This window comes from Balaenoptera acutorostrata, chromosome 10 (assembly GCF_949987535.1).
Source record: "Balaenoptera acutorostrata chromosome 10, mBalAcu1.1, whole genome shotgun sequence".
Lineage (NCBI taxonomy): Eukaryota > Metazoa > Chordata > Mammalia > Artiodactyla > Balaenopteridae > Balaenoptera > Balaenoptera acutorostrata.
Genome location: NC_080073.1, coordinates 105,689,036 through 105,702,536, shown reverse-complemented (window position 1 = coordinate 105,702,536; position 13,501 = coordinate 105,689,036). Strand labels below are relative to the sequence as shown.

At 45.3% G+C, this 13,501-nt stretch overlaps 1 protein-coding gene across 4 annotated transcripts in view; it reads right to left on the bottom strand.

Annotated features, from left to right (window-relative positions):
• The window catches only part of MYLK4 (myosin light chain kinase family member 4), a 93,014-nt gene that overhangs the window by 20,017 nt on the left and 59,496 nt on the right, over positions 1–13,501 (bottom strand). For 3 of the 4 annotated variants that reach the window (XM_057555680.1, XM_028164459.2, XM_028164461.2), the window contains 2 exons: positions 6,501–6,579; positions 2,727–2,832 (listed from right to left, as the gene is read on the bottom strand). In XM_057555680.1, coding sequence (XP_057411663.1) covers positions 2,727–2,832; positions 6,501–6,579 — 185 coding nt within the window. Of the gene's footprint in view, positions 1–2,726; positions 2,833–5,712; positions 6,269–6,500; positions 6,580–13,501 lie in introns of those variants that run through there. The other variant, XM_057555682.1, reaches the window with a different exon arrangement.

Sequence of the window (13,501 nt, the reverse complement as noted above, 5' to 3'; positions counted from 1 at the left end):
GCGCAGGCTCTGTAGTTGTGGCGCACGGGCTTCGTTGCTCCGTGGCATGTGGGATCTTCCCAGACCAGGGCTCGAACCCGTGTCCGCTGCATTGGCAGGTGGATTCTTAACCACTGCATCACCAGGGAAGTTCTAAATATACTTCTTAAGACAGCTTCTTTCAAATATCCTCACATACCGAAATGCACACTCAAGAACACTCTTCAGATTTGACTTGCTTGCTGTGATGCCCGATTTAGTGAAATAACTGGAACCCATGTGCCTGCCTGCCTGTGTCGCTCTGGCCGCACGCAGGAGCGGAAGGAGAGCTCCCCAGCGTCGTGGCCAGAAGCCCACAGCAGAGGGGAGGGCTGCTGCAACGGTGAAGGGGTGGGAGTGGGGGTGAGGGCACTGCATCCACCCGACTCAGCCACGCTCCCTGAACAGAAGCAGATGGGTCCGTAAGCACAGCCAAGTGTGACTTCAATCCCACCCAGGGGCCCAGGCGTGGTCTCTTTCCTGGAGCTCATGAACCTACAGCCCCAGGCGCTTCAGATGTGGCTGTTCATTACGAAAGGGCTTGTTTCTTAATTAGCAACAGCCCCCAGGAGGGCCTGGCCCAGCAGTGGTGCCACATGACTGTTTTGCTTTAGGACTACCCCGTCCGTCTCTCTGGCCTGGTGTATTCTGCAAAGCCTTGAGTGATGAGGTGACCTCACAGGGTCCCTGCTGGTCCACCAGGCTGATAACCTCATGCTAACTGAACGGGGTGACCAGGGACTCTAATCCCCCTACAGGCCACGGGGAAGATGAACCCCAGGAAAATTCAGGGGCCTGACACCGCATGCAGGGTCCAGGGATCCTTGCCATGGTGCAATAGCTCTGCCCAAAGTGCAGGATGATTTGCTGCATCTTGACTCTCCTACTACTGAGAAGGAGGTCCACCTGCTGATGACCTCTTTGCGTTTTGAGGCAAACGTACACATCTGACTGTGTTCCTCTAACTTACTTACTGAGCCCAGAACAGGGGGTGATGGGCAGCTGGTCCTGCCTGCAGGATGACAAAGAAGAGCCAACGCTGCCCAAAGGGGCAGGAAGGAAACTCTGAGTCACTGACAAACCTCAACCAGAAGCACGCGCAAACCCTGGCGGTTGTTTCAAAGCCGCTTCTGCAAATAACTTCTCTCCTTTAGAGAAACAGTCGCTGGCTTGCCACCCAAGTATCCCTTTCCCCCTCAGCCCATCCTCACAGGCTTGAGGGGCCTTCGCCACAATGGATCAGCCAGCCGGCCGAGGAGGAGGAAGTTCAGGTGCATCCGCGCGACAAAGGGCAAAAGGTAAATGGGATTGGAAGAGGGGGGAGGGGCTTTGCAAAATCAACCTCACCCCCAAGGACCACAGGCAGGAACGCGATCTGTAGTAGCCACACGTGTTTTCCCTGTGTTGGTAAGTAAATTTCTATATATTTGTGTAAATGTTCTGCTTTCCTCCTCCTATTTTACATGGATAGGCTGATGGGAGTCAACTGAATAATTTAAGCCTTAAGTTCCAAGATCTCGCAGGGTGATTGTGACTGAAGAAGGAACCTCCCCCAGTGATGGACCCGCCCCCGATAGACTTGACTCTTCCTTCTTCAGGGAGATGTGGATGTCCTGCCAATAAGTCCTTCTGGGAGGCAAGTAACCGACTGAAATACAGTAATAATAGTAACTCATACGGTAACAGCACAAACGGAAACCAACAATGACAAACACGTGCCATGAGAAATACAGTGTTCGCTCATTTCTACATTCTGTTCCTCGGTTTTCAAGCTTCTAAACCTTCCGGGGACTCACTCCAGACACGACAGCACAGGAAGTGAAGCAGATGTTAAATGTGGAGGGTAGTCACCACATCAACCTCTCCGGCATCAGTGACGATTTTCAGAAATGGTTAACATCTCTTAAAATGTTCGCTTATGATGTGTCCGGTTCTCTGGTTGAGACTGACAAACACTTATGAAATTCTCAAGATCCGTCTCTTTGTTCATAGCGGCACTATTTACAATAGCCAAGACATGGAAGCAACCTAAGTGTCCATCGACAGATGAATGAGGAAGATGTGGTACATATATACAATGGAATACTACTCAGCCATAAAAAAGAATGAAATAATGTCATTTGCGGCAACATGGGTGGACCTAGAGATTGTCGTACTAAGTGCAGTAAGTCAGACAAAGACAAATTATCATAGGATATCATTTATATGTGGAATCTAAAAAAATGATACAAACGAACTTATTTACAAAACAGAAACAGACCCACAGACATAGAAAACAAACTTATGGTTACCAAAGGGGAAAGGCGGGGCGGGGGGGAAGGATAAATTAGGAGTTTGGGATTAACATGTACACACTACTATATATAAAATAGATAAGCAACAAGAACCCACTGTATAGCACAGGGAAATCTACTCAATATTCTGTAATAACCTATAATAGAAAAGAATCTGAAAAAGAATAGATATATGTATATGTATATGTATAACTGAATCACTATGCTGTACACCTGAAACTAACACAACATTATAAATTAACTATACTCCAATATAAAATAAAAATTTAAAAACATGAAAAAGCAGTACAAAAACTAAAATAATAAAAATAAAAACACTTATAAGAATTGAAACAACAAAAAAAGACCTGTCTCTTAGAAAGCACTCTTCTTTCTTCTTTCGTCGAGAGAGTATTGAAGCTGAGCGCTACTCACCCTCCTAAGACTTCTGTTCTGCTCACGGTGTAGAAGCTGTTGACGGCGGCCTGCTTGGCTGTCACGATGCGGTGATCAAACGGCGCAGGCGGTGCCCAGGCCTCGTCTGGAGGTGAGAGAAGGGCCGCGTGAGAAGCGGCCCGAGGGCCAAGCCTGGGCCTGAGTGCAAATGTGCTCATTTAATAATAAAACACAATGGGCCACCTGTTTTATTTCTAATGATCCATGGAATGTAAGTTTTCATTTCATGTTAGGATTTATGGCTCATGAAAGTGACGCGCAACACCTTTGAGAAAGGGTGTCAGGGCCTCTGAACCGTGGCACCTATCTCCCTCAGGGCAGCTTTCAGAAACGTCAAACCACTGAAAATCTCCAAGCCCCGTACAGTCCAAACAGGTAATACTTCCAAACTGGAGACATTTGAACACAAACCCCAGAAACTGTTTGACCCATTTTTTTAAAAGCACCACTGATAAACTCCATTATTTTCTTTAAGGCACAGAGAAAAAGATGAAATTTTCTTCATGTCATTGACAGATTTGATATTACTATATATGACTTTCCAAAATATTTTAGCCAGTATTCAAGACACATTTAAGGCACACAGATGCATTTTTCCTGGCTGAAATAAAACACCCAGTAAAACTGGCGAAGTATATATTGTACAGCTCTCAAATTTCTCCCGCTTTCCACCTTCCAGCCTAAGCATCTAACCTCCAGTCCGGCTCAGTTCTAAAATACATAGTTACTCACTAATATTCTTCCAGTATCCTTTTTACTTTTCCATGGTTACTGCTGTTAAAATTTGCTTGCCGTGAACCTATTCATTTCCCCATTTATTCATTACTTAAACATCTACTGCGTGCAGCTTCTTACATGTGTACAAAGGGTACAAAGGGTACAAAAGGGAAGTGAGTAGATAATAACTTTGCTTTCAAAAATTTACATTTATTCAAAATGTAATTCTTGAGCACTTATCTTGAGCTAGGTACTTTGCCAAGTGTTCATATTTTTTAAGATTCAGATAATATAAATCTCTGGGCAATTGATTTGATGGGGGCGTTCTCCCTTCACACCATAAATATGCTGAAAAGTGAAGAAGGTAGGAAAGAATTCTCTTGGTGGCATTCATCTCTTCAGACCAAAAAAAACCCCAAAAGTGATTGAGTTATGAACACAAATGGCATCAATGTGGCATGACGTCTCCTTCAGGCTGTTAGGCTAAGTGAAATTTAGTCGGAAGTGTTTGCTGGAAAGGTTAAGGAGCTTTAAAGGGCTGGAACAAAAGCCGTTTCCTACCCAGGGGGGTCACCAGATCTTGCTGCCTGGGGGGTCTTTGCTCCAGGGAACCCCAGGACTTTGTCTTGTTGGTCCCCCCGGCACCTCGGGGTTCCTGTGTCCTCCATGTGCATCTGTCACCTGCACCTGCCGCATCTATTCTGCTCTTCTTGTTCTCCTGGACCAAGCTCACCTCCGCCCCTCTCCACTTACTGACACCCGAGGGCTCTGTTGGATCAGAGTTCTGCAAAACAGGTCCTGTCGCTGACTTTCCTGTGGTTCGTGATGTGAAAATGGCTTTTATGCTGCTGATACACCTGGAAAATAAAATCCAGCCACAGCTCTCAAAGTTTCCGGGAGGAAACTTTCAGATGGCCAAATTTCTGAGCACTAAAGCTTCCTCAAGACGATGCTTTGCTGCAGGGACGTAAGCTTCGTGATGGGGAGTTGGCGATGTCAGTGTTTGGGGTGAGATGAAGCAGGATACTTCCCCATCATCCCAAGCAGCACAGTTACCGGTGGAGATGACCAGCATCCCGGAGACTCCCTAACAACCTCACAGTGACCCCAAGTTAGTCCACTGACCCTTTACAAAGGCAGTCATTTTATGACTCCCTAACTAATTTGATCTTCATTTTTCACTTCCTTTCCTTAAAGAAGATAGAAGTGACCACGTTAAAGCAAAATAAAAGGAGCAATGGTCTCCGAATAGTAACAGCAGTCAGAGTCAGCCTTTACTGGTGAAAGAATTGACCTAATTTAAGTTTCCCAACAGCTCCAGACCTTACTAAAAACATCTCTGCAGTGATGGACTTTCTTAGTAAACATTAGTGTTTACATTTAATTCTTGGAAAATTAGACTTCTCTACAATTAGTTTCCAAAATACATTAGTTAAGAATGAAATAAGGGGAATTCCCTGGCGCTCCAGTGGTTAGGACTCCACGCTCTCACTGCTGAGGACCCGGGTTCAATCCCTGGTCAGGGAACTAAAATTCCACAAGCTGCGAGGGGAGGCCAAAAAAAAAAAAAAAAAAAGAAATAAGAATTATGTCTTAAATCCCTAAAAAATACCACAGATGTTTGAGTTGGGATGCTCTTTGTTCCAAACAGATTCTGTGGCTCATCATAATGTAGATTAATTCATTTTAGTTGGCTATATAATTGCCTGAATTTATATGTGAAACTTCACGGTTGAGGAAGAATCATTCAATAACCTACTGTGGGGCTTCCCTGGTGGCGCAGTGGTTGAGAATCCGCCTGCCAATGCAGGGGACACGGGTTCGAGCCCTGGTCTGGGAAGACCCCACATGCCGTGGAGCAACTGGGCCCGTGAGCCACAACTACTGAGCCTGCGGGTCTATTGTTTAGTTATCGATCTTAGGAAGGATGTGCTCTATACTGCTAAAAATAAGAAACTTTTACTTGATATTTTAAAAATACTGGATGTGATTACTACTAATCATTATATCCATCTATCATTTGGTAGAAGACTTAGAAAACAATAAAATGCCTGAAAATGTCACAGGCAAGAAGAAAAAATAACGGCAAGAAAACGTGGCCAAGAAAAATCCACACAGCTGGGAAAGTGGCTTCTAAACCACTGCTTTAAAGAGTCACTTCAGTTACCCTTCGATATGGACTTAAATTGCAACGGCGCACAGATCTGCAGAAAACGTCAGCTGTGGAAGCACATGCTTTAAACCCTACCTTTCATAGGATTGACCACTGTCAGTTCTATAAACACACTGCTCTTTATTTGAACTCTTGTCCAGCACTGTTTCATCTGGAATTTCGGATTCTCCTTTTTCCTTAGCTTCTCGGTCACCAGGCTTTTCCTGAGAACGAAGCCCATTTTTCTCTTCTTTGAACACTGGCCACTCACTTTTATCTGCAGAGCCTTGCTTATCATCCCCAGAGCTATTATTTTCTTGTCGGCTCAGTCTCTCTGGGCATGAAATGCCTCTCCCATCTTCGCTTTCTCTTGGCTCTGTGGAATTTCTTAGAGCAAAATCTTCTATTTCATCCTGTGGTCTTTCTGTATGAAATGCGGCGAAACTTCTCTGAACTAGAGGCAGGGGTCTTCTAAGCCTGTTTCATGTTGAGCTTTATTAAACGTTTCTTTCTCAGATTGTTCTTCTGGGAAGATCTCTCTAAAAGCCACCATAGGACACAATGTTTTAACGGAGGACGCATGTGATCGGTGTAATTTTGGCTTCACAGAATGGCATCTCTATATAGGCTTCTCTTTATCGGCAGATAAAAGCTTTGGGGAAGCAAAGTAGGAGAAAACGTGACCAATGGACTGACAGCTGGGCCCCCAAAGAATTTCTAGTTTGTAACTAGTAGGACCCAAAGCCAATCAAACAAAGGTATTCAAACAGCACTTCACCCGACACAGGGCATCACGAACATGTAACTTCCTCTGAACAAGAACAACCTCGCGACTTGTATAACAGAGCTTGACCCACAAATATCTAGTCTTATAAAAAGGTTACCTGTGGGAGGCGCTGTCCTTTTGCCTTTGGCTGGTGCTGTTTCCTTCAGGCCGGGGTGTGAGCACAACTGCTCCTTAGCCTGTGGGCACACGATTGAGTAATGAGTAATGTGACTTACACATCACATCAGGCTCTCTCGACCTCAGCACTTCTGACACTTGGGGCTGGAGAATTCTTTGTTATGGGGAATGTCACGAGGATTATAAGACGTTTAGCAACATCTCTGGCCTCTGCCCACCCAAAGCCCACAGTACTCTCCCTCACCCAGGTGTAATAGCCAAAAAAAAGCCTCCAGAAATTGCTAAATGTCTCCGGTGGGCAAACTCACCCCATATTGAGAACCATTATATTACACAATTCAAACACAGAAAAAAATACCAAAATAAATAGTAATTTAGAGGGCAGAACAGTCTGAATTAATGAAGCCTTGTACAGACTATAGTATTTGAAAGCAAATGACCTCACTATTTTAAAAGAAATTTTGTAAAACTCTGCCATTGTTTGTAGAAGAAGGCCCATCTTCATGGATAGATAAAGGATATTGTAATGTGTTTGTCACCCTTGACCTCTGTTTGTATTGTCTTGATATAGTTCACATATAAATCAAATAAAAATGAGAGGCTATATGTGAGTGGGTTTTGTAAACCAGAAAGTAGGAGAGTAAAGTAAGCTTTTATAAAAGGGGCTTCTACATTGCTGAGAACAGATGGCCCCTTTCTAAGGAGATAAACGTTCTTCTCACAGTCCTGGTCTCTCTGAATTAGCTAAGCAAACCCTTTTAAAATACCACATAAAAGGTAAACATTAGCCCAATCCACCCAAATTATCACAAGTTCTGAAGTTATACGTTATAAGTTAATGAAATTGTTTGGATGTCCAAAGAATCAGTCTTTTTTTCTTTGGAAAGAGAGTAAAATTTGCCTGAGGGTGACTTGCAAGCATGATACACCATGTAAGTGCAGGTCATAGATATCAAGACAAATTATAAATGTGCTTTTAAACAATCCAAAGGGCAGTCCCATAGGTTCAGAGCATTTCCATTTTTCAGATAAGGACCTTCAAACACAGAGTCATGTTTAGTAAATCTGTGGAAAAGCAAAATTATAGATTAGAGCCCAGGAGTTTGGAACTTTCTCTTTTAAGTGAAAGGACAGGAAAATGTTCTTTAGTTTCCCTCCTCTATACTTGCACAGCAATCAGAACATACTCCCACCCCAGTATAGACTGCAACATTTTCTTAAACATTTTTTCTCATCAATTTCCCACTAGATTATAGGCCTCAAGTGGGCAAAAAGACTGATTCATCTTTGAATCCCTGGCACTTAGCCCAGGGATATAATGATGGTGGAGGTGATGATGGTGATGATGGTGTTGGTGATGATGGTGTTTGTGATGATGGTGATGGTGGTGATGGTGGTGTTGGTGATGATGGTGATGGTGATGGTGATGGGGGTGATGATGGTGATGGTGATGATGGTGATGACAATGATGATGGCTAATATATACTAAGTACTGATTACATACAAAGCACATTTCTAAGCACATTACATTATTAATTGCTTGTTCCTCATAGCAACCCTTTGGGATAGATACTATTAGCCCCATTTTATAATAAAGGTGGGTAATTTCACAGGGTTATATAATTCAGAAATGGTACAACCAGGATCCTAACTCTGAACTACAGCTGTACTGTCACTCTGAAAAAAGAAATAGAAGCTTATAGGCAAGGTATATCTTTAATATTGATTGGATATCTACCATACAGCCAGCACCACAGGAGACAAGAAAAAAGATTAAAAGAGAATGGCATAAAATAGAAACAAATTAGTAAAGAAATAAATATTTATTGGTCAAAAGATTAGAATAAACATGGAAGAGAGGAGAGGAAGAGAATTTCACTCCAATTTTGAAAATGAGTCAGATAAGATAATTTAACAAAATTTTTAAGATATTTTATAGCTTTGTCTTTCAATGCTTCTCTTTTGCAGTGAAAACCCCTGGTGGACAGGCATTTTTCTCCTGGGTTTATTCCGGGTGGCGTGAATGTGATGGTAAAAGCAAAGGTGGGCTTAGTAACAAAAACTGGTGTGTCAGTTAATTTCAGTCTATCAAAATATGTAAAATTGAGAATTTGGCTGTAAGCCTCCAGGCGTTTGCCTCCAGGGACGTCTCAGTGTCGGTGGTGGGTGCCCACAGGATGTGCTGACGCTCTCTGGGTGCACTGTTCTGATTTGACCAACAGGAGAACTATCAATTCTGAGGAAGGTAAGAAACAAGCTTCCAAACCAGACCATTTTTTCCTTTAATTATATATCAGATATGATTCACCATTTAGATAATGTAAGAAGGTCTTTTTTCATTGCCACAGGCTATCATATTTTCATTTCCCTAGGTCATACTGACATCTAGAGGAACTTTGAACTGAAGAGTTCCCGAAAAACAGAAGACGTATTTCTCCTTTTCTGTTTCTGGGCAGCAACTTCAGTACGAAGTTCGTTCTTAGTGTTTCCAAGTTATATGTAGAAGTTGCTAAAATAGGAAGTACAGGTGTGTAAGCACATCTTGTTTGTTTTCCAAAAACAAACATATTCTGTACTGATTAAAGAGGACTGGTCAGTGCTGGAAGCATGAAGCTCCTGGAAGGATTATGATCACGGTCTGCTAAGGGATAAAAAAATCAGGTCAGACACCGTGTCCTTTGCTGAATTCACGCTGACGGACCAGACGAGCACGAAGGCCACATTTCACCCACAGTCACTCATTAATTTGTTCACTTAATCATTACTCATATATTTGCACATGGATTCCTTTTGTAACCATTTCCCCATTCCTTTTATAATATCAGTGGATTTAGAATGACTAGGGGAAGAAAGGGGATTTGGCCCAAATACCCAAGTATTCAAAACACAGTTCTGCCCTCTCTACTCTGTCCCATTTCTGGGCTGGTGTCCTGAGTGAGCCTGTGCTCCCAAGCTTGTCCAGCTAGTCTCTGAGGGGCATGGAGGAAATGTCAGAACTAATTTCTATTTTTTCTCCATTCTTTTCAAATGTATATTTTACTTATGTTTTAAAACATGTATTAGTAATATTGAGCACATATAATTTATGTCTGTAATATATGAAATGTTTATAAAAATATGTATACATGTATTGCTTATCCATTTATATCATTTATAAATACAGTAAAGTGTTGCCATATGCTTTAAAATATTTTGCCGATAGCAGTGAACAATCAAAATACTTCGGAGACCATTCCTCTAGATAACACTATTTCTCACATTCTGCTTTTCTGAAATATGTGCTTTAGAGAAGAATCATTCTAATTAGCAGGTTCAAGGGCAAGTACCTAATTAGAGCTATCAGCTCAATTCTTGCAAGCTCTTCTCCACCTTCTACAAAGTACTGCTTTTAAGAGGTCAGGATTCGTTCTTCAAATGACCTTTGTGACAGAGTAAACCAACTGCATGCACTTCATACTCCTGACTCTGTTGTACTTTCGCTTATTGCCATGGAATCGAGACCCTTAGAGGAAGCAACACGGGTGCACAGGTGTGTGTCGTGTACCACCAGCCCAACACTAAAACCCTACTTATCCTGAGTGGTGGGATAACCAAAAGCGAAATTAACTCGATTGAACAACTGTGCCCAATCCCTCTTTCATTCCCATTCAATAAACATCTATTTTAAGAAGCAAGCCTGAAATGGCTTTAACTTTGAAATAACAGAAAGACTGAGATGGTTGCTACCTTCTCTGGACGGTCCTTTCCTGGGTTATGGCACTGTCCCCGGCCCAGGGGTACGGACCTTTCCCTGCACCTCTTCTTCCCCAGCACCACACGAAGGGTCAGGGTTCTAGAAGTGCCTGGTGAACCCGTGTGCACGAAGGAAGAAGTGCTTTCCGGACTGGTGGTCTCACGGCGAGAACATCCGTGTGTCAGGCTGCAGCGCTGAAAAGCCGCACCGCCCCAGGCAGCACCTGACGCGCACCCTGCCACTAACTCTCACATTCTTTGCGTCACTTAGCTGATGTTAAATGACATCCGCAGCCCTGCATTTGGGGACTACAGTTGCTTCAGAAAACTGTTTTCTTAACATCACAATGGGACACGACTAAACTAACCGCATAAATCCTGAGCTGAGGGTATATTACTGCTTATGGAGATGCCAAGATGAACACGTTTGGTAATTTTAACATTATGCCTTAGAAATACAAGAGCAAAATTATAACAACTGTAATGACCTTGTTAAACTCTGATGAGAATCCTCGTGGGGGAGAGAGAAAAACAGAAGCTAAAAGAAGACAAAGAGAGGAATTTCCAGAAGAAACATTAAAACCGTGTTTCCTCGCCTGAGCATAGACGATGACTGTAGAGATCACTTGTGAGAGAAATCTATTTCTCTTCATCCTCAGGGCACACTCAGATTCCCTGGGCATTAAGGAGAAAGCTCCCTAAAGTCCCGGGCTGATACAACCCCCTTTGTGATGTGCAGGGCCTGGTAGGAGAGGATCTGACGGAGGCAGGAAGGCAAGTGCTGACCCTGACCTCAGAGCCCAGCAGGTGGACCCTCCCCAGGCTGCGGAAAACATCGGGGATAATCAGATGGAAGACTAAAGCCTGTTGGTGTGTCCACAATTCCAGGGACAGGCTTCATCCAGAAACCAAGGAAATAGGACTCCTCACGGGTGTATGTCAAGAAAGAGCCCGGAATCAAAGGCATTGGTTCAGGAAAGTCTAATCGGAGGCTCTGTCAAGGGAAGAGACACGGGCAATTTTGCTTTCATTTGATTATAAGATGCGTGGACAGTTCCATAAACAGGCGGCACACTGCACAGGGGGCAGTGCCTCCAGCCAGAGAAGATGGATGGGAACCAGCACCGCTCAGAGGTACTGGCAGGTTACTCCTCCCTGACCACAGATTTTACTTAATTTAAACACACTTTTGAGTCTTCTTATCTCCACAGCCCCTGCTGCGGCCAAGGCCCCGTGGCCATAGGTGGGTGCTGAGCAGGGCTGTGCAGACCCAGGGTTACGGGAGAGGCCGGCCCTTGGTCTTCCCTGCCCCGTCGGGGGCCAGGCTGTGGACCAGAGCCGCAGGCTACTGACAATATAGGCCTCCTCCACTCTCCTCTCCAGCCTGGCTTTGTCGGTTCAAAAGGACTGGTTAGAATTAACCTGGAGCAAATTAAAAGTCTTCTCCTAAAGATCCAGTCACATTGGGTACTTGGATCATAAGGATTTTATTTTCCCTCGTCTCACTGCTGATGGATGAGCTCACCTGAGACATCTTATACCAGATTCGTATTTTCTGATTTCCTGCCCACTGCCGTCTCTCCTGTCTGCCCGGAACAGGGAATGCTCAGCCCTCCGACTCGTACCTGGTCTTTTCCGGCAAGCTGCCCATGAGACTCTGCCCGGCGGCCCCGTGCCACCCCCCTTCCCCAGCTGCCCAGACTCTCCCGCGCTCTGACCTGGTGCTTCCCAGCCACCCGGGGTGTAGGAACAGCCGGCAGCGACCAGCGCCCGGGGCCCACCGGGGAGTCTCACGACCCTGCCCTGGTGGAGCCTGGACACGGAGGCTGTGGGGCCCGCACGGACCGTCAGGCTCCGCCGGGTTTGGGGGCCGCGGCTCGCCGGCCCCGACCCTCTGGCTTTGGAGGCGCTTTGGTCCCTCCCGGCCCAGGCAGCCCCACCAGAGTGTGGAGGCCAGGAAGACCCCGGGGAGGCCGGTTTCTCGTGTTTCCCTTTATCCCTGCAGCCTCCCACCCACCTTCAAGGGTCTGACCCTCCCCAGGGTGCACGATTACCCAGCAGACCACTGCCTCCCAGGGGCACGTGTGGAAATGGGTCTGGGGCACAGCCCCGAAGACCACAGCCCCCAGGCTGACCTCGGGGGGCATCAGGGTGGGGGGAGCCAAGAAAAAGCCCGCACTGCCAAGCACCCCTCGGGACCCTCCGCCTGGACCCTCCGCCCGGGACCCTCGGCCCGGCCTGCTGGTCAAAATGTAGTCGTGGCCAGTGATTTAATTCCTCCACCAAAATGGAGGTGAGCAGAGGAGGGGAGACTCAGGCTGAAGTGGAAGAACACTACCTTCCAGGGCGCAGAAGTATTTACACACTCCACACAGAAGTGTGTCTGACACCCCGAATCATTGCGGGCCTCTGCCTTCTTGGGATTCTGTCCCCAGAATAGAACCTGGCACTTCAGACCGTGTGGCAAAGTCACTGAGGAACGGCGGGTGTGAGTGTGTGTGTAACCAGTTTCAAACTCAGGTATAAATGGGATTAGAGCTCCTTGAGGTTCATTTGATTAAAATGAGCCTTACTTCGTAAAATTCCTCTCTCATACCACACAAGACCCGACCTTGGAATGTTTTCACATGAAGTTTACTACGTTTTATCATCACCTAATAAAACTCTTTGATTTCTCCCCGCTGCAGACAGTTTTGTAAGGATTCGTTTCACACGGTGTTCTCAGTCTGCTTTTTAATTTTTATTTTAGGTTCGCTTTTATCACTCCGTCCCCTGTCTCCTGCTCCGAGTAAGCGGTGGGCAGTTCAGCCCATGCCCCCCACCCCGCATGGGCCTTCTTGGAAGCGGGCACCTCCCGGGGGCCCAGTGTTCCCCAAGGGAGGGGCTGTGTGGTCCCTTGGTGGTAAGGGAAGTTCAGAGGTCTGAACTTAGATTCACTAAACAAAATATTTAACCTCACGTTTCGCCTTTCCACAGCTTCCCCAAGGCAGCAAATTTTGAAAGCACGTTACAAAGCAAAGTGGCTTTCAAAGGCTATCTCTGAAAAACAGTGAGAAGCTGCAAAGCTCTTAAAAAGTCTCTGAATGTGGAATGTAATACAAACTCTGTAGATATAAACCCATCTGTTATGACTATCCCCAAACATTTAGTTGCCTGGTCCCTTCTACTCAAAGTAGGTCCGTGGCCAGCACCACCAGGGAGCTTGTTAGAAACGCAGACTGTCAGCCCCACCACACCCACCGGATCAGA